The 22309-nt window shown below is 44.2% G+C and overlaps 1 protein-coding gene across 1 annotated transcript in view; it reads right to left on the bottom strand.

The window, feature by feature from the left end:
• Window positions 1-22309, bottom strand: part of AOAH (acyloxyacyl hydrolase) — a 198038-nt gene that overhangs the window by 124491 nt on the left and 51238 nt on the right. The window contains exons 2-4 of the mRNA XM_040353220.1: window positions 17441-17536; window positions 9639-9705; window positions 7174-7273 (exon numbers count right to left, since the gene is read on the bottom strand). Coding sequence (XP_040209154.1) covers window positions 7174-7273; window positions 9639-9705; window positions 17441-17536 — 263 coding nt within the window. The remainder of the gene's footprint in view (window positions 1-7173; window positions 7274-9638; window positions 9706-17440; window positions 17537-22309) is intronic.

Here is a 22309-nt window from a genome sequence, read left to right as displayed (position 1 = left end):
TGCATCCTACAGTGACCCCTTCTGTAGTATATCCTTCAAGGCCTCCATGGCCAATTAGCAAAGCCACTGCCTTAAAGGACTAGGTGATGGGTTGCTCAGTGCTTTAGCAATGCATTGCTGAGCCTAAGCCAAGCCCCTGTGTCTCCAGCAACCCCTGTGCATTCATGTGTCTTCAGTAACCCCAGCATCTCCAGTCACCACTGAGCTCCTGTGTTCCCAGTGACTCCTGAGTCTTTAGTGATCCCTGTCATCCAGTGAACCCTAAGCTTTCTATGCCACCCAGTGACCTCACAGTACCCTGTGACTTCCATAGTTGCTCCAGCATCCTGTGTCACCCAGCTCTAGGCACACCTGAATGGTTCCTTTTTGTACAAGCTCCAAATCTTTTATAATAATATATTTTAGTTACATCAACAACTAGAATGTGCTGCTGGTGGAATTATGCTGTCCCTGTTATATGCAGCGCTATGTTTTAACTATAAAGACCAACAAACAAGGTAAAGAAGATGGTTCTGTGATTTTTGAACTGTAGGGAATCGTTTTCAACTCCTCTCAACATACGTCTACCCTTATAGCCTATTGTTAACTACAAGAGTTGCCAGAGGATGATAGAAGAGAAAAATAATGTCAAATGTTTGTTAATTGTTCCTCTGCTGCCCTAGACATTGGCCATCATAGTAAATAGAGCCCAGTGTCATCATGGTAAATACACCTTTAGATGAGTACAGGCTTACTTTAAAATATATTGCTAGGCCCCTGTTGGGGACATTTTTACATATTTCCTATTTAATCATGTGGACAAGTAGTGAGTGGAATTCTTGAAATAAGTCGCAGACAGCAATAAAAAAACCTGACAGGGGTAAACAACAATAAAACAATGATTTTGATGTAGTGTGGTAGGCAATGCCTCTGTGGGATCTCCCCAATTTTTAAAATGATCCTGCCGTCGGGGCCTGGGCGCATATTTACGCTGGCCGCAAGGGGCGCTTCCATTGATTTACGCGTCGAATATGAAAACGACCGAGATACGCCGATTCACGAACGTACTTGCGCCCGTCGCAGTAGTATACGCCGTTTACGTAAGGCGTACGTCCGGCGTAAAGTTATTCCACCTATAGGAGGCGCATCCCATGCAAAGGTATGAATGACGGAACAGCCGTTGTATTTTACGTCGTTTACGTAAGTCGTACGTGAATGGGGCTGGGCGTAGGTTACGTTAACGACGTAGGCATTGAGCCGTCGTATCTTAGGGAGTAAATTCGACGTGATACTGGGCATGCCCTGTTCGTTCGGCCCATCATTTGCATGGGGTCAAGCTTAATTTTAATGGATCACGCCCACTTCCTTCCTACTTTGAATTAGGCGGGCTTGCGCCGGACAATTTACGTTATGCCGGCGCAACGTTGGGAGTGAGTGCTTTGTGAATACTGTTCTTGCCTCTCAATGTTACGTCGGCGTAGCGCATATGAGATGCGCTACGCCCGCACAAATATACGCCGCTCAACGTGAATCCGGGCCATTATGACATAAAGGGGCGACCATATACCACGTGCTAGAAAATACTATTTTTTCCTAGTGATTTTAAATAAAATGTATAGATTTAATAAATGTACAAATATTCCTTTGTTTGTAGTTAAATAAATAAAGCAATCATTTTTATTTCACTTTTTCACTATTCTGCAAATACATTGTTATAACAGCAGCTAAACTTGTTTGAAATTTTGATTAATGCTGCAAATCTGTATTTATTTCAGAAAAATACGCATTACACAACGTCCATGGGGTATTATTTTCTTATTTATCTTCTTGTATTGCACATAACTTACATTGATTGTCCTATTTTATATGGCTATACTTTGACTGAAAGTGCTACTGCAGATGTGTCCTGTCTAAAATTACATTAAAACCTGTGGGCATAATGAGACTCAATATTGTTATGATTGATGAAACTACAGCTTGCAAAGCAGATGGCTGACAGTAATGCTAGGATGTTGTGTCTGGGGTTAAACTAATCCCCATGCAATTCTACATACAGTAGTAAGTATTCTCTTTACATTGCTTACCAATAAAACTGAGCTTTTTTGTCTTTGTTCCTCTTAAATTTATTAGCATATATAACAATATTGTTAATTTGAGAACATTAATATTTAAGCGCATGTGATGTGGGTAATTGTTTAACAATGGGATTTTAATAAGAGCAATTGGAGTACATGAAGTGGTGGAGAGGAAAGAAAAAGCTCAAAGCTGCACCAAGTGTATATCCATCTAAAACGTACTTTTTATGTTTTAGATTGCAACCCCTGTTGTGTTTGCTATCTGGAGTTTGTTAGACCATGGTTCTCAAAACTTTTCAGTATGAGGACCACATCTTATATTTTACAAATATTTAGGACTGAAAAATAAAATCCCCACCAGAGCTCCCCATTCATTATGGTCTCCACCAGAGTACACCCTTACATGAGGGTCCCCATCACAGTCCTCATTTATGGTACTCTGGTTCCCCACCGGATTCCCTCTTTCATCAGAGTCCCCCCTTACATTGGGGGCTTCATCAGATTCCCCCCTTACATCAGGGTCTTCATCAGAGTTCCCCACTACATCATGGTCTTCTTCTGTGTCCACCCTTACATGAGGGTCCCCCTCAAAGTGCCCTCTTACATCAGGGTCTCCATTAAAGTCTACCCTTACATCAGGGTCCCCATCAGAATGCCTCCCTACATCAAGGTCCCCCTGAGTCCCCCTTACATCAGAGTCCCCTCTTACTTGGGAGAATGTTGAAGCAGAGACCATAGGCAACATCTACTAACCTTAAGGTGTTACTAAACCCAGGACTCTGCATTCACTATATCTGGTCTCCCACAAAACACAATTATTTTAGTAAATATAACCTGCTAAATACCTTTTCTTATCAGCAGTATATATCAGTTTTGTGACTTCTATCAGTGTCTGCGTAAAGCTTGTAGGAGGAGTTTTCATTCTCCCCTGATTGTCCTATGAGGCTGCAGGTCCTCCTGGCCCTCTGTCTGGACAGTGCTGATTGGCCCTGTGGTGATCACATGCACTCTCCCCCCCAAAAAGAAATCTCTCTAGAAATACACACCAAACTGAGCATGTGCAGCTTGCCTCCAAGGCTCTGTTGTGCCAGCAGATGGATTGGTGATAGTAAAAGAAGGGGGAGGATCAGAGAAGATTTTACACAATGCAGAGGATTAACCCCTTAGGCCGCGTATACACGATCAGTCAAAACCGATGAAAACGGACTGAAGGTCCGTTTCATCCGTCAACCGATGAAGCTGACTGATGGTCTGATGTGCCTACACACCATCGGTTAAAAAAACGATCGTGTCAGAACGCGGTGACGTAAAACACACGACGTGCTGAAAAAAACGAAGTTCAATGCTTCCAAGCATGCGTCGCCTTTTTTGCTTAGCATGCGCGGCCTTTTGACCGATCGGTTTTGACCCATCGGTCAGGCGTCCATCGGTCAATTTTTAAAGCAAGTTCTATTTTTTTTGACCAAAGGATAACTGACCGATGGTGCCTACACACGATCGGTTTGGACCGATGAAACGGTCCTTCAGTCCGTTTTCATCGGTTTTGACTGATCGTGTGTACGCGGCCTTAGATTCCACAGTGAGCATAACAAGCATGCTTTACTGCATATACAGACAGCTCAATCTGTGCACATTGAGGATGTGCCACTAACTCCAACAATAACATAGTGAAACCATTGTCACCGTGACAATAAATAAGGTAAAATCTATTTGCCAGAGCCCTGAATAGCAGTAAAATCCTGACACTTTCCAAACAGAAAAAAAGTTATTTTTAATATAATATTTTATGATCAAATCTACCTTAAAGTTTAACACTTTAAAGACCTTAAAGTTTAAAGACTTTTCTACTTTCAGTGAGCGAAGTTGAAAAAGCCTTTTTTCAAACTTGGAGACAGACAATGTAAAAATGTCAAATGTTGTTTTCCATCAGTGAAAGCAGAAAGACCACAAATGCAGGGTACAAATACCTGGCATTAACATCCATACTGGCACAAAAATATGTACCTTAACACCCAAAGTACTTTGGGCCAGATTCACATAGAATTGCGGCCGTGTAGCGTAACCCGTTTACGTTACACCGCCGCAAGTTTACAGTGTTAGTGCCCGGTCCACAAAGCACTTACCTGAAAACTTGCGGCGGTGTATCGTAAACACGTCCGGCGCAAGCCCGCCCAATTCAAATGGGGCGGGTACCATTTAAATTAGGCACGCTCCCGCGCCGGACGTACTGCGCATGCACCGTTCGCAATTTTCCCGATGTGCTTTGCGCGAAATTCCGGCGGCGCGACGTGTTTGTGAATCGCGACGTGCGTAACGTACTTACGCCGGGAAAAACAAAAAATTCAAAAGCGACGCGGGAGCGGCGGGCATACTTTAACATGGTGGAGTAATTTTACACCATGTTAAAGTACCCCTAATTTTGCGACTGGAAACTAAGACTTGCGCCCACGTAACAACGGGAAAAACCTTTGTGGATCGCCGTAACTGCTAATTTGCATACCCGACGCTGGAATACGACGCAAACTCCACCCAGCGGCGGCCGAGGTACTGCATCCTAAGATCCGACGGTGTAAGTCAATTACACCTGTCGGATCTAAGGGCTATCTATGCGTAACTGATTCTATGACATTGACATTGACACGACGGCGTTTCAGAGAAACACCGTCGTATCTCTTCTGTGAATCTGGCCCTTTGTTACCAGGAGACTGGGATGCCATTGAATCCATCTGCAGTCTGTATTTTATTATTGATCAGAAAATCTCTCACTATGTAACTTCCTTATGCTTCCATGGACTCAACAATTTGCACTGCTTTTAAGATACAGAACATTCTGAACTATTTTTTTTTTTTTACGTTCTTACATTCTGTTTTTAAAAAGTTTCAAGATGATTCATCAAATGTGTTTTATCTGTTAGATGTCAGATTCACTGCAGAAAGATTAACACACACAGGCCTGATTTATCATGTCATACGCAACGTTTGTTAGGAAATCATTTTCTGAAATAAAATTGCAGAATAATGTATTTACACAATGTACTTATATTTCAGCACTCGTGGAGGGAACGCATGAAGGCAAGCAAATGATGCAAAAAAAGATTAGAAACTGTAGATGATTTATTGGAGGTGAAATTAATTAATCTCTAACATATCCTATCCTAACTATTGGACTACATACTGAAAATTCTGTTATGACAAATGTGCTAGTTAAAGCCGAACTTAACTCTCAAAAGGGAGTTTGTTCTGTTTAAACCCCCTGCTCCCTCCGCAAGTAGAAATGCATTTATTCTTTTTCCCCTGGCCCCACGCCAACACCATTCTGGCCTAGGCCAAAATTACATGTCCCTGATCATGCAGCCTCCTGGGATACCTACATCCCATCTCCCAGAAAAACGGCGGGATCAGCCACAGAGCGGCAGGAGGTTGGGCCTGGCACATCTTTGGTAGCTGGCTGCTTGAACCCAGAAGAGGCAGGCAGCTGATGAGGTCCAGGATGGCAGCGTGGGACCAGATCTATGTTACCCAAATAATGGATTGCAGTGGGACCTGCCGTGCAGGTGAGGCCTCGTACACACGACCGAGGAACTCGACGGGCGAAACACATCGTTTTCCTCGTCAAGTTCCTTGTTAGGCTGTCGAGGAACTCGACAAGCCAATTTTCTCCATTCCTGTCGAGGAAATAGAGAACTTGCTCTCTTTTTGGCTCGTCAAGTTTCTCGACAGTTTCCTCGGCGAAAATGAACACACGACGGGTTCCTTGGCAAAAAAATATCTCCCAGCAAGTTTCTTGCTGGTTTTTGCCGAGTTCCTCGGTCGTGTGTACGAGGCCTGAGTGTGTATTTTAAAGAGATTGCAGCAATACAGTTAAGGGGGGAACACAAAAAAATGGGGAATGGATGAAAACACCCCTTTAATTATAAAGGAGCAGCTTTGTAAGGTAGGAGAGTGCTACCTACACACGGGTGTAAAGAGGACAGAGGACACTAATGTGGGGAGGGGGGTGGGGTACAGGGGACAGAGGACACTACATGGGGGGGGGGGTGAAGAGGACAGAGGACATTGCACTGGGAGAGCAGAGAACATTACAGTGAGTGGGTAAAGGGGACATAGGACACTGCATGGGGGGCACAGAGGACACTGCATGGGGGGCACAGAGGACACTGCATGGGGGGGGAGGGTGTGAAGGGTAAGATGACATTGCTTTGGGGGGCAGAGGACACTACAGTGGGGGGCAGAGGACATCACATGGGGGGCAGGGACACTTCAGTGGGGAGAGGCTGAAGGGGAAAGAGGACACTGCATTGAGAGGGTGGGGGCAGAGGACACTACAGTGGGAAGGGGGTGAAGGAGACAGAGAACACTGCATTGGGGGGGGGGCACGGAGAATACTACAGGGGGGGAGGGTGTGAAGGGGACAGAGGACATTGCTTTGGGCAGAGGACACAAAATTGTGGCGGTGAAGGGGACAGAGGGGTGGTGGTGCAGAGCATACTACAGTGCGGGAGGGTGTGAAGTGGACAAAGGACAATTCTTTGGGGGGGCAGAGGACACTATAGTGGGGGAGTGTGATGTGAAGGGTGGCAGGACACTGCTATGGGGAGGTAGACAACACTTTTGTATGAGGGGCAGATGTCACTACTGTGGGAGGGGACAGGACACTATGCTGTGTTTTTATTTCTCGCTTGATAGGTTTTTTTTAAAGGGCGAATAAAGGGATCTTTGATTTGCTCTATGTTGTCCAGGTAGATTTTAACCTCTGAAAGGTTGCCTACCCCTGCTTTAAAGCTAGTTTTTGCAAATTAGATTCTAGTTTCACCACAATGAGCCCATAGGCTGAACAAGAGAAATCTAATAGATTCCTCTATCCAGGCTTAACTACACCCACAGCTGTCAGAATACCCCAACAGTAACAGCATCTAATTGGATGCAGTCACTGTTTAGCCAATATTTTTCTTTCTGGGTTCTTCAATGCCTGATATTTCAGTGCAGTAGAGTGCACAATAAATCACAAGCTTTCTGCACTTATCATACAAATAAAACAAAAGCACTGTGTATTTAACAGACTAAATGGAAGCAAATAACAGAAGTTCATTGTTTGCATACACTTCAAGCAATGTCTTACCTCTGGTTCCTTGTACAGGTGACAAACTGTCTGGTGTGAGTCAAATTTACATAATTTCATAGTATGGCAAATGACATCAGCGTTCAGTTTAAAATTTAGCCTGAAAAGTAGGGTAATACAGAAAAATGTTTTACAAAATAGTTTGCTCTTTTGATTTCAGGACAGCTGGTTTAAGAATACACACTATGATTTATGACAGATGGCATTTCCAAGAAAGTGTTGCATTGTAGAAAACACATCCTGCAACATGAAGCTTTCCCAGTCCCTTAAAGGGGTTGTAAAGGTTTGTTTTTTATTTTCTAAATAGGTTCCTTTAAGCTAGTGCATTGTTGGTTCACTTAACTTTTCCTTCGATTTCCCTTCTAAATGTTTTTTTTTCTTTGTCTGAATTTCTCACTTCATGTTCCTCCTCAGTAAACTGTTCAGATGGTGTGAAGTTTACTGAGGAGAAACAGGAAGTGAGAAATTCAGACAAAGAAAATAAACATTTAGAAGGGAATTCGAAGGAAAAGTTAAGTGAACCAACAATGCACCAGCTGAACCAATTTTAGAAAAAAAAAAAAACGAACCTTTACAACCCCTTTGATAATGTATTTTAAATACCAAGGCCCAGATTCACGTACCTGGGCGCATCTTTGTGCGGGCGTAGCGTATCCTATTTACGCTATGCCGCCGCAACTTATTTGTTCAAATTCCGGGACCTCTGTCATTCCAGAATTGTCCACTGGGTCAGTCTGTGGTCCAGGGATGCAGTGCCATCCCTGGCCGGCAGTTGGCGCTAGAGGGGTTCTGGCAGAGCAAGCTTTCCCAGCAGCCAATTAGAGGAGTTTTTCCCTCGCAAGGCATGCTGGGGGAGAGTATATCTGGGACAGGTGTCATGTGTTCCAAAACCTTTGCGGGGTCCCCGTTCCAGGTGCGGTAGCCACCTTCAGGGTACACGCATCCATGGACCCCACCAGCGCGGCCCACCTGGCCAAAGCTCAAGACTGCATTGAACCTCATCCTGAGGAGAAAGGGGACTCCAGTGTTTCGCTGGATTCCAGGATCTATTGAGAGAATCCCTGTCTGGGAATCGGGTGTCCAGACCACCGACAGGTATGCTTGATGTCATCCGGGGGCCTGTTTAGGAAAAAGTCTACTGGGAGGAATTGCTCTTTGTTCACCTAAGTCCTTTATTGAAATTGGCCTGTGGCAGAGGCCCTAGAGCTGGGTCTGTGAGACAGACCCGTTCCTCCCAGACGGTTCAGAGTGACACTTCGGCTGCCAGGCCTATCATAGGGGTCTGTCTGGGGGCACTTTACCCACTCTAAGTAGAGTGGCGACGAGTTATAGAAGTTGGTACTATACAGAGCAGTACTGACTGCTTCATTGATATCCAGGCCTGATACCGCAAGGTTTTCTCCTCCTATCCTTTCATCAACCTTGTCCTTCCAAACTAATGTTGATGTTGGCCGTGTTGGCCTGGAAATAAAGCATTGAAAACCCTTCAAATACTGTCTGGACCTTCGCTCACTATTTGTTCTACCACTGCACCCCTGGAGCCATGTCAGGGTAACTTAATTTGCCAATCCCAAATCAATCAGCGGCTCCTTCGGGGGTGAGCGCTACACTTGGTTTCAGTGTTTTAGGTTAATCTCTGTTCACTTTGAATACCCAATCATTTGTACTAAAAATCCTGTGTTTTAATGTCCTTCAAATGATTGGTTATTCAAAGAGAACCCAGGTTCACCTTGTCTACTAACATTCACTTTGCTACAGGGATATTCTCCATTGTTTTTATTTTACCCAATGAAATTGGGTCCCAGTTGATTCAAGTTCATACTAATAATGGGTTGGACTAATTTTTAAAGTGGAGGTTCACCCTAAAAACGACTTTCCCTTATTACACTGCCCCCCCACATTACAATACGAAGCTCCCCCCCGTCACGTAAGCCGCGTCACGATTGGCGAAAGGAGCCGAACGGCGATGCGCAGCATAGCGCCGACTCGCCGGTCGGCTCCTTTCGCCAGTCGTGACGCGGCTTACGCGACGGGGGGGGGAGCTCGTTTTTTGTCAAAACATCAATCACCACCATGTTAGGAACGCCCACTCCCGCGGGACTCGCAACCCGGAAGCCACGGGTGAATAGCTGTACGAAGGTATGTACAGCATCAAAAAAAAAAGTAATAGGCATAATCGTATTGTAATGTGGGGGGGCAGTGTAATAAGGGAAAGTCGTTTTTAGGGTGAACCTCCCCTTTAAGCACTTGGTTCTAACGCTAAAATAAGGAAATAGATTTTATGGTTTAGAGTGTAATTGGCAAAATATGCAGATGTTTAAGTAGGGGAATATTAGCAATTTTCAAACGTTGAAACATAATCGTGAAAACAAAAAAACAAAACCAATTCCTAAATTCCTACAGCAAGAAACATAACAAAGGCGGTCTTATAGTACTTAGATTTGTTTATGAATAAAAGCACTTACAGTCTGATTATATCAGGTCCAAAAATGTCGGCAATTAGTGTGCAGATTCCTCTTAAACCATCTTTCTCTGAAAATAAGAGTAAGGTAAAAAAAAGCTTATATAGCGTCTGCAATCCCTCCATTGGCTGCCACTCAACCAAACAAATGCAAGATACTAACCATAACTTACAAAGCCATCCATAACTTCGCCCGAGCTACATCAATAACCTGGTCTCAAAATACCAACCAAATCGTTCTCTTCATTCCTCCCAAGACCTGCTCTTTAGCGCCCTTGTCACCATCCCATCCTCACCTCCAGGACTTCTCCCGAGCCTCTCCCATCCTCTGGAATTCTCTACCCCAATCTGTCCGACTATCTCCTACTTTGTCCACTTTCAGAAAATCCCTAAAAACCCATCTCTTCAAAGAAGCCTATCTGGCCCCCACCTAACAACTGTACATTTATTTTCTCCATCAGCACACCCCCACAGTTATTACCTCTTGTATCTCTTGACCCTCCCTCTTAGATTGTAAGCTCTAACAAGCAGGGCTCTCTCATCCCTACTGTTTTGTTAAGTGTATTGTATTTGTACTGTCTACCCTCAAGTTGTAAAGCGCTATGTAAACTGCCTATGTTATATAAATCCTATGTAGCGCCTTGCTCCCATTGAGGGGGCGCTACGTGTTATATTATAGTTGTCTGAGCGGTAGTTTGGCTCAGAAGGATTATGTTAAATTGACATCTCTATAACTAAGTCTGGAAGGGTTAAACACAAGAGGGATGATTTATCAGGTGGAGGATTGTATTGAACTGTTTGTGCAATATAACTTGCTTAAACACTATACTACAGGCCGCCATCAATTGACGGTGGTACGATAGCTCTATTGTTCTGACAGGATGTCAAATGACGTCCTCGTCTTTCACAGCCACTAGGGGGCGTGCACGCACCTGCCGCGTTACTGGGAACACGATGCGCGCGGGCACCTGGGATTGCCCAGTAACTGAGCAGGATCGTGGATCTCTGTGTGTTAACACAGAGATCCACGTCCTGTCAGGGAGAGGAGACCGATGCTGTGTCCCTTGTACATAGGGACAAAGATCGGTCACCTCCCCCAGTCAGTGCCCTCCCCCCACATTTAGAAACACTATGCAGGGTACACATTTAACCCCTTACTCACCCCCTAGTGTTAACGCCTTCCCTGTCAGTCACATTTATACAGTAACCAGTGCATATTTATAGCACTGATTGCTGTATAAATGTGAATGGTCCCAAAAATGTGTCAAAAGTGTCCGATGTGTCCGCCATAATGTCGCAGTCCCAATAAAAAAATTGCAGGTCGCCACCATTACTAGTAAAAAAAAATAATAAAAAAAAATCATAATTATGTCCCCTATTTTGTAAGCGCTATAACTTTTGCTCAAACCGTCATCATACGCTTATTGCGATTTTTTTTTTTTACCAAAAATATGTAGAAGAATACATATCGGTCTAAACTGAGAAAACATTTTTTTTTTAAAACTGTCGCTCTTTTTTTGTTTATAGCGCAAAAAATAAAAACCGCAGAGGTGATCAAATACCACCAAAAGAAAGCTCTATTTATAGGGAAAAAAGGACGTCAATTTTGTTTGGGAGCCACGTCGCACAACCGCGCAATTGTCAGTTAAAGCGACGCAGTGCTGGAGTAAGCAAGTGGTTAAGGCAGTGTCTGGCCCTTTGTTCCGTATTGAAGAATGCAATGTGTCAGATATAACCATATGTACATGAACAAGAAAAACAGGTTTAAGCTGACCATTATCCCTATATAATGGTGAGAAGTGCCTGTCCTCACAATGCATATTCTTAAAACAGTTGTTTTTCACAAACAAGTCTATTTAGTGCATAAGTCATGCAAGCCTTAGCTGTGTTATCTTGAGGGGAACAATGGCTATCAACAGGACCTTCCTAGATTTCAAGGGTTTTACACCAGGTTGATGTGTGAGGAAGACTTAAAGTATAACTATGTTTTAGACAGAGTGGAAGTGGATTAGACCCCCTGTCAGGGTTTCATAGATGTCTTTGCCCCCCATTAGGGAGATTCACCCCCTCTATTTGTCATGTTTACCATTGTTACCAAAAGTGTAAGTAAAAGAAAATCCCAGGTTTTGGGCTGTCCTCAGAACAATAATAGAGGGGATATCTTTAATTGGGGGTGGGGGGGGGGGGCACTAGCCCTGGGTACCCTGGTGACAATCCAGGGATTTACTCAGTTTGGAGATATTTCCTCTTATTTCCTGTTTTGACTATTGGACAGGAAGTGAAGTGCAATCTCCCCAATGGGACACAAAAAAAAAATGAAGAAAAAAGTTTGCCTGTTCTACTACTTTAAGGCCGGAATCACACTAGTGCGTTGCTTTTTTGAGCTGTGTTGTCGTTGCAGATTTCTCTAGAGGGTGTTCTGCAGATCAACTGCGGTTTAGCTGCAGATCAGGTGTGAATTTGGAGACCTGGGAGAACTTCCGGGTGAGAGGAGAGTGGGGGAGAATTGTATTGAGCTGAATGAGAGAAACTCCTGCAGAGAACTGAACACATGTGCGAATTAGATGCGTACCCATAGATAGAAGATAATGGGACTGAATTCGCACCGCAAGACATAAAAACCGCATGCGGTTTGGAGGCAATACGCAGTGCGGATGCATCGCACATATGTGAACCAGCCTCATTGAAAACAATGTATTTTAAAATGTCCTGCGAATTAGATGCGGTTTAAACCGCACTCAATTCGCATAGGTGTGAACCTGGCCTAAGAGACAGTTCACACCAGACGCAGTTCTGTACAGTTTTGTGTGCATTTTTTCTGCACTAAAAAGGCATGCACAGTGTTTTCTATGCATTCCAATGGCTCTAGTTCACACCATGCAGTCATGACTGCACGGTGTAAACTAGAGCAAACTAGAGCCATTGGAATACAAGGAAAACACAGTGCATGCATTTTGTGCAGAAATAAAGCACACGGAACTGAACGGAACTGTGTCTGGTGTGAACTAGAGCCAACTAGAGTTATTGGAATACATGGAAAACACTGTGCATGCATTTTGTGCAGAAAAAAAGCACACAGAACTGTGTCTGGTGTGAACTGGCCCTAAGGGAATCTAAACCCAAAAACAAAAATGTAATGTCTGGCCCCATTCATTCTGTTAAATACACTAGTGAAAATGTTTTGGCTAATCTGTTTATCTTATCTGTAATCTTATAGCCTCCTATTCTCTCTTGCTGTGCTGACTCTTATCAATAACATTGTTTTAAGCTAGGGCTGAGGGCTATAGAACCCCGCCCTCTATATTGTGTAGAGTAGTAGAAGGATGGGGTTCTGTAGTCAAAACTTGTTTCTGTTGTCTCGATACTGTACAGTAAATAAGTGTTATATTAGGACCGTGTGTTACTGATAGCCTGAAAAAAAGGAAAACGAATGCAGTCAACACAGTTACCACGAAGGACTGGTAAGTTGCAATATACTGAGAATTTGGGGTTTAGATACACTTTAGGGCTCATAAACACATAGGGCCAGATTCACAGTGCAAGTACGCTGGCGTATCTACTTATACACCGGCGTACTTTCAAATTTGCCGCGTCCTATCTTTAGTTTGAATCCTCAAACCAAGATACGACGGCTTTTGGCTTCGATCCGACAGGCGTACGGCTTCGTACGCCTTCGGATCGTAGGTGCAATACTTTGGCGCCCGCTGGGTGGAGTTTGCGTCGTTTTCCGCATCGGGTATGCTAATTAGCTTTTTCCGGCGATCCACGAAGGTACGCGCGGCCGTCGCATTCTCTTACGTTGTCGCTAGTCGGCTTTTCCCGGTGTATAGTTAAAGCTGGTATTTCGTGGTGTATAGATAGACCTGCCATGTTAAAGTATGGCCGTCGTTCCCGCGTAAAATTTTTTTTTTTTTTTTGCGTAAGTCGTCCGTGAATAGGAAAGGACGTAACTTATGTCTACGTTAAAAAAATGACGTCGGTGCGACGTCATTTCGCGCAAAGCACGGCTGGAATTTTCAAAACGGAGCATGCGCAGTACGTTCGGCGTGGGAACGCGCCTAATTTAAATGATCCACGCCCCCTACCTGGCACATTTGAATTAGGCGGACTTGCGCCGGAGGGATTTACGCTACGCTGCTGCAAATTTACAGGCAAGTGCTTTGTGAATCAAGCACTTGCCCGTAAAACTTGCGGCGGCGTAGCGTAAATGCGATACGTTACGCCGCCGCAGATGTACCTGAATTTGGCCCATACATTTTATAGTACTATTTCCAGCTTTTCCAATCTGCCACCATCTCCTTTCCCCTACAATAACATGCTTTATTGTTGGAGCATTGGCCATGCACTGCTGAAGTCTTATTTAATGCTGATGCGCCAGAGCACAAAGCAATAGCTTCCATGAGCACATCTGAGTATTGAGCCATTCAGTAAACTACATACTGTCCACGCCACACATCAGGGAATGCTTGATAGGTGTTGCTCACCCCATTACGCTGCCTGATTGCCCAGGACTTTAGACATCACAGCTACTGCTGGATGCTGTTACATTTTTCATCATTGGGGGACACAACTGTTGGTAGTTAAAGCGGATGTGCCACTAAACAAATATATTAAAAGCCAGCAGCTACAAATACTGCAGCTGCTGACTTTTAATATAAGGACACTTACCTGTCCTGGAGTCCAGCGGTGATCGCAGCAGATGACGAGCCGATCGCTCGTCACCCTGCTGCTCCCCCCTCCATCCACGGTGAGGGAACCAGGAAGTGAAGCGCTCCGGCTTCACTGCCCGGTTCCCTACGGCGCATGCGCGAGTCGCGCTGCGCCCGCCGATTGGCTCCCGCTGTGTGCTGGGAGCCGAGTGTTCCCAGCATACAACGGGGGACGGACGGGAAGGGGAAAAAAAACCCGTCCTTTGCCCGTATCGTAGGGCCGGAAGTGGGTGCAGATACCTGTCTGTAGACAGGTATCTGCACCCCCCTCCCCCCTGAAAGGTGTCAAATGTGACACCGGAGGGGGGGAGGGTGCCGATCAGCGGGACTCCACTTTAGAGTGGAGATCCGCTTTAAGCTGTTACACTGTTATTTGCCATGATCATTCCTATAGAACATTGATCATATATCATATAACAGCATATGAGCACAATGCAGCGAAATATTGGAACAATTCGAGAATAGTGGGCCAGATCCACAAAAACCTGGCGCAACTTAAAAAATCCCATTTAAGTTACACTGCCTTAAAATTTCTACCTAAGTGCCCGATCCACAAAGCACTTACCTAGAAATTTCAGGCTGTGTAACTTAAATCCGGCCGGCGCAAGGCGTTCCTATTCAAATGGGGCGAGTCCCATTTAAATGAGGCGCGCTCCCGCGCCGGCCGTACTGCGCGAAGTTACGTTACGCCGAGTTTTGTGGATCGCGCCGGCTTAAAAAAGTTGCGTTGGGAAAAAAAAAAAAATTTGACAGCGTCGCTTGGCATGCATTCCTGAGGGAGAACTCCATGCCAATTTTCAAAGAAAAAACCGGCATGGGTTCCCCCCCCAGGAGCATACCAGGCCCTTAGGTTTGGTATGGGTTGTAAGGAGACCCCCCCTACGCCGAAAAATCGACGTAGGGGGTCCCCCTACAATCCATACCAGACCCGTATCCAAAGCACGCTACCCGGCCGGTCAGTAAAGGGAGTGGGGACGAGCGAGCGCCCCCCCCTCCTGAGCCGTGCCAGGCCGCATGCCCTCAACATGGGGGGGTTGGGTGCTCTGGGGCAGGGGGGCGCACTGCGGGCCCCCCCACCCCAGAGCACCCTGTCCCCATGTTGATGAGGACAGGACCTCTTCCCGACAACCCTTGCCGTTGGTTGTCGGTGTCTGCGGGCGGGGGCTTATCGGAATCTGGGAGTCCCCTCAAATAAGGGGGCCCCCAGATACCGGCCCCCCACCCTAAGTGAATGGATATGGGGTACATAGTACCCCTACCCATTCACCTGGAGGCAAAAAGTTATTAAACACACAACACAAGGGTTTTTAAAATAATTTATTAGTCTGCTCCGGAGGCCCCCCCTGTCTTCTTTATTAGCTCTAATACCAGGAGGGGCTTCTTCTTCCGCTCTCCGGGGGTCTTCTCCGCACCGGGGTGCGCCGAGTCAACAGCGGAGAGCGGCGAAGATAGAAGAAGACCCCCGGAGAGCGGAGAAGACCCCCCCCCGGAGAGCGGAAGAAGAAACCCCCCCCCGGAGAGCGGAGAAGACCCCCGGAGAGTGGAAGAAGAAGCCCCCCCTGGTATTAGAGCTAATAAAGAAGACAGGGGGTGCCTCCGGAGCAGACTAATAAATTATTTTAAAAACCCTTGTGTCGTGTGTTTAATAACTTTAACTTTTTGCCTCCAGGTGAATGGGTAGGGGTACGATGTACCCCATATCCATTCACTTAGGGTGGGGGGCCGGTATCTGGGGGCCCCCTTATTTGAGGGGACTCCCAGATTCCGATAAGCCCCCGCCCGCAGACCCCGACAACCAACGGCAAGGGTTGTCGGGAAGAGGTCCTGTCCTCATCAACATGGGGACAGGGTGCTCTGGGGTGGGGGGGCCCGCAGTGCGCCCCCTGCCCCAGAGCACCCAACCCCCCCATGTTGAGGGCATGCGGCCTGGCACGGCTCAGGAGGGGGGGGCGCTCGCTCGTCCCCACTCCCTTTCCTGACCGGCCGGGTAGCGTGCTTTGGATACGGGTCTGGTATGGATTGTAGGGGGACCCCCTACATCGATTTTTCGGCGTAGGGGGGGTCTCCTTACAACCCATACCAGACCTAAGGGCCTGGTATGCTCCTGGGGGGGGAACCCATGCCGGTTTTGATTTTACAAATTGCCGTGGAGTTCTCCCTCAGGAATGCATACCAAATGCCGTCGCTTGAATGGGCTTGTACATGGTGTTACTAACTTTACACTTTGTAACACCAGCCCTAGTTTTACACTTGCAAACTAAAACTTACGGCGAAAAAACGAAGCTGAAAAGCTTTGTGGATCGCCCTAAGTGCTAATTTGCATACTAGAATCGGCATTTCGACTCGAAATGCCCCCAGCGGCGGATGCGGTACTGCATCCTAAGATTCGGCAGTGTAATTCAATTACACATGCCGGATCTTCTGCCTAACTTTGGAAAACTGCTTCTGTGGATCAGTTCCAAAGTTAGGACAAGGGATACGATGGAGTAACCGCAGTTACTCCGTTGTATCTCTTTTGTGGATCTGGCCCAGTGTTTCTGCAGAAATACAAATTGATAACAAACTTGTAAAAAAAGATATATATATATACATATACTGTATATCTATCTATCTATCTATCTATCTATCTATCTATCTATCTATCTAGCTATCTATCTATCTATCTATCTATCTATCTATCTATCTATATCTACAGTATATATATATATATATATATATATATATATATATATATATATATATATATATATATATATATATATATAGATATATACAGTGTATCTATCTATATATATATATATATATAGATATATATCTGTATATATATATATATATATATATATATATATATATATACTGTATATATATATATATATATATATATATATATATATATATATATATATATATATTTTGTCTGTTCTATCTATAGTATATCTATATCTATATATATATATATAGATATATATAGATATATATATATCTCTATATATATGTAGAAATATATATTTTGTCTGTTATATTGCATATTATTATTAATGTTTTAACAGCCCAAATAACATTACTAAAGTATTCCATTGCTTTTTCATTTACAGACCTGGAAGGTAGCTACAGAGTAACTCCATGGCCATTTTTCCTGAACTGTTATGAATCTGAGAAAGCTGTTCCACAAGAGACACTGTAAGCACACAACCTGGAAGAGAAAAAACAAAAACATAATTTATTTCATTACTGAAAATTGTAACACAGAGTATAGCACAAGTTGTTGACATGACATCACATGTAAGCTCAAAAAAAAAAAGAAGAAGAAATAAAGGGAGGACTTTATAGGTTGCCACCAACTAGTAGTAGCGTCTTTTTTCTGGGGGCCAGTATGGTTAGAGCCGGTTCACACTGGGGTGGCACGACTTCGGGGGCGACTCGGCAAGGCGTCCTGAAAACGACTCGGCAAGGCATCCTGAAGACGACTTCAGAGGCGACTTGCAACATGACTTCTGTATAGAAGTCAATGCAAGTCGCCCGAGTCGCCCCCAAAGTTGTACAAGAACCTTTTTCTAAGTCGGAGCGACTTGCGTCGCTCCTATTAGAACGGTTCTATTGACTACAATGGGACGCAACTTGTCAGGCGGCTGAGTCGCCTGTCGAGTCGCCCCAGTGTGAACCGGCTCTTACAAATGCATCTGGACCAGCTGTTGATACTTCTGTTGGTGGTCACTGAAGTCTTATACTGTCCTTGGGGGTTCTTTGACAGCTGTGTTTGGCCCTGGCACACCTCCCCTCAGTTTTGGGATAGCCTGGACTCCTCTGCTAGGATTGCGCGTCTCTGATACCTTTTTTCATTCTTTATATTAGGATCTCCTAAAGAAGCCATTTCTGGCAAAACGATATGCCTGAAATTGGGCTTTAAGTTTCAGTTTTTATTGAGGTGTATTGTTTTTTTGCCTTCCTCTGGATCGACTATGGTTATAGGATTGTGTATATGGAGGTTTTCTATTTGCTTGTTTTTTTCCTATTAGTGGAACTAAATGGCCTTCTTCCTTTTTCCATCCTGCGCTATGTAACTTTAACCACTTACCCCCCGGACCATATTGCTGCCCAAAGACCAGAGTACTTTTTGCGATTCGGGACTGCGTCGCTTTAACAGACAATTGCGCGGTCGTGCGACGTGGCTCCCAAACAAAATTGGCGTCCTTTTTTTCCCACAAATAGAGCTTTCTTTTGGTGGTATTTGATCACCTCTGCGTTTTTTATTTTTTGCGCTATAAACAAAAATAGAGCGACAATTTTGAAAAAAATGAATATTTTTTACTTTTTGCTGTAATAAATATCCCCCAAAAATATATAAAAAAACATTTTTTTTCCTCAGTTTAGGCCGATACGTATTCTTCTACATATTTTTCGTAAAAAAAAATCGCAATAAGCGTTTATTGATTGGTTTGCGCAAAAGTTATAGCGTTTACAAAATAGGGGGTATTTTTATGGCATTTTTATTAATATTTTTTTTACTAGTAATGGCGGCGATCAGCGATTTTTTTTTCGGTATTGCGACATTATGGCGGACACTTCGGACATTTTTGACACATTTTTGGGACCATTGGCATTTTTATAGCGATCAGTGCTATAAAAATGCATTAGATTACTATAAAAATGCCACTGGCAGTGAAGGGGTTAACACTAGGGGGCGGGGAAGGGGTTAAGTATGCCTGGGTGTGTTCTTACTGTGGGGGGGGGGGTGGCCTCACTAGGGGAAACACTGATTTTCTGTTCATACATTGTATGAACAGAAAATCAGCATTTCCCCTGCTGACAGGAACGAGAGCTGTGTGTTTACACACACAGCTCCCGTTCCCCGCTCTGTACCGAGCGATCGCGTGTGCCCGGCGGCGATCGCGCCCGCCGGGCACACGCACGGGAGTCGGGGGCGAGCGGGGCGCGCGCGCGCGCGCCTCCGGCGGCGCGCGCGCGTGCGCCCCTAGTGGCGGCTAAGAGGTAGGACGTCCATTTACGTGGTCTCGCCTAGGAGAGCCACCTTGTGGACGTATAATGACGGTGCGGCGACGGCAAGTGGTTAATATTAAATGTTATTTACTAAATTAAAGGCTTAAACTAGATATGTACCCTTAGGGGAAGATTTACTCAATAGGTAGTTTTCACCATATCTTATGCTGAATTCAGGAGAATAAAAAGAAAATTAACCTTAGCCTGATTGGATATTTTATATGAACACTGGCCAGGGTGACAATAACACGATTGGTAAATCAACCTTAGCATTACAGCTAGTGTACATTGGCTTTTCAGATGTGTTTACCACGAACATTTAATATACATATTTATTGAGTTGTATGAAGAAATAAAAGCAAAGTGCAAACTAATCTCAAACTGTCCTTCACTGCTCAAATGTCCTTGTAAACTAGCTGTTAATGTTCAATGCCAACATGTGATTTTTCTACAGAAAACAAACTTTAAAGTACAGTATACAGTTTTTAAATCCAAGAACAAAAATGTGATATATTGCTGCTTGCCATATGTGGGGGTGGCAATTTTTTTTTCTGGCTAATGCCCGGTACACACGATCCGATTATCGGACAAATGATCGTCTGTTTTTTTTTTTGTATGCTAATCTCACGTCGAATCTGATGAGTTTACTAAAGTCACAAAAATTCTCGTACGGCAGAATAAAAAATCGGAAGTGATGTCATGTGTTGTAATGCATTTGTATTGCATTTTCGAACGACAGCTGTACTGATTAAACTAAAATCGTACGATCTGGCATCGTACGAAAAAAAATTCTGTGCATGTACGATAGAATAAAATCGGATGAACTGTCCTGATTGGCTCTCGAAAGCTCTGTACTAACGATCCGATTATCGTACAATTGTTTTGAAAGCGGCATTTTTCGTACGATTTTCGGATCGTGTGTACGGGGCTTAAGGCCGGCCATACTCAGAGCAAATTTTTTCATCCATCTGTGCACATTCTGTTACAAATTCTACAAGTAATGTATTTAAAGTGAATGTATAGAGTTTTTGTGTATATATATATATATATATATATATATATATATATATAGTATATAGCGCTACCCCCCAGGGGTACTAGGTTCTGACGTACTTCAACGAAACATAACAAAAAGACACCAATTATTAGTAAGTAGGACAAGTCAATACTCTACTGAAAAGGTTAAGGCTGGCCATACACGGAGCAAATTTGGCTTGATTCCCCTATCAACACAGACAGCGTTGATGTGAGAATTCCTCCTACCAAGCCATTGTCTCCACCCAGCAGGGACGGGGGTAGGGGGACACCGTCCCCACTGGCAGAGGACAGTGATTATCACTAGTGGCTATAAATGCTGCTTGCGATAATCGCATGCAAATCCAGTAGGCTGGTTGTACCCAAGTTGAACGATCAATCAACTTGGTACATTCAGCCGACCCATTAATGATTCGAATCTCGGCTGGTTTCTGCTGAGATTCTGTTTCTGCCACGATTCAAACCGTGTATGGCGAGCCTAAGTACGTTTTTTGCAGGTACAGGAACAAACACTGCCAAAAAAACCTGAGTGCTTGTAACTTCCTGCATACTGAACTAAAGTCTCAAACATTGTTATCACTCTTTTCAGCTATGTTTTATGAACTACAAAACCCCTTATGTAATGGAAATGAGGAAGTGTTGGAAGTTCAAATAAGGAGAGCAGCCTAGGGTGACAATGCTTCTTCTTCATTAATAAAGTACAGTGAGAGAACATTGACACCCTAAACGGAAGTGTGTTACTTCCAGGATCACCAGGAACAAAGAAAAAAAAGCATGAAAAATTAAAGCTAATGCAGCCAACACATCTAAGGCCCCGTACACACGAACGAACATGTCTGCTGAAACTGGTCCGAGCGGACAGGTTTCCAGCGGACAAATGTTTCTTAGCATGCTAAGAAACATGTCCGCTGGAAGCCTGTTCGTCGGACATGTTCGGTCGTCTGTACAGACTCACCGGACATGTCCGCTCGGCCGAAAGCCCTCGCATGCGTCGAAGTGATTCGACGCATGCGTGGAAGCATTGACCTTCCAGGGCCGCGCACGTCGCCACGTCATCGTCGTGGCGATGGCGCGGCCATGTCACCGCATATCGTGTCTGCACGGATTTCTGTCTGATGGTGTGTACAACCATCAGACAGAAATCTCCGAGCGGACATGTCCGCTGAAAACGGTCCGGCGGACCGTTTTCAGCGGACAGTCCGTCCGTGTGTACGAGGCCTAAGACTGGTAAGCTGCAATATACTAAATGTTATCATTTTTTGGGGGGATCCATACCAGAGCGAAGGGCCTGGTATGCTCTTAGAGGGGGAACCCATGCCCTTATTAGATAACGTAATACTTGTATCAAAAGTTCTCTTTTCTTTTGTTTTTTTCTTATGTTTTATTTTGTTTGTGTTATGTTTAATCTTTGTATGATGTACCGGTAATTCTAAGTGGAGCTACATGGTTATGATGTCATTTCCTGTCTGTGTTCTCTTGTTTCCAATAATACAAGAAAGACTCAGCCATATGACCATCTTGCCTGGTAAGAATAACATCTGAAGCAGCTTTCCAACAAAATGTTATTAAGATTCATTGATTTGCATTGATTGAAGTGTACTGTGACATCACACCAAGTTGCTTTGCCCTTCATACCACCTGCTTGATCTGGGTTGAACCTTAACGATTATTAAAAAAAATTGCTTTTTATCTTCATGAATATAATAACCTCAGGGGTGGGTGGTATCTGTTTTCATTAAGAAAATGTCACAGACTATGACAGTATATACCAATAATAAATGCAATTAAAACTAGGACCTTCAAACAGGTCAAAATCCTAAAGTACGCATGATAGCCTTGTATGGTAATAAGATAAATTTAATTTGGTTTTCAATACATTTTTAAATAACATGTTTGTGTGACTAACATTAAACAATGAATATTCAAAATAAAG

This window comes from Rana temporaria, chromosome 5 (genome assembly GCF_905171775.1).
Source record: "Rana temporaria chromosome 5, aRanTem1.1, whole genome shotgun sequence".
Lineage (NCBI taxonomy): Eukaryota > Metazoa > Chordata > Amphibia > Anura > Ranidae > Rana > Rana temporaria.
The sequence above is the reverse complement of the archived record's forward strand: the minus strand, read 5'-3'. Positions and strand labels throughout refer to the sequence as shown.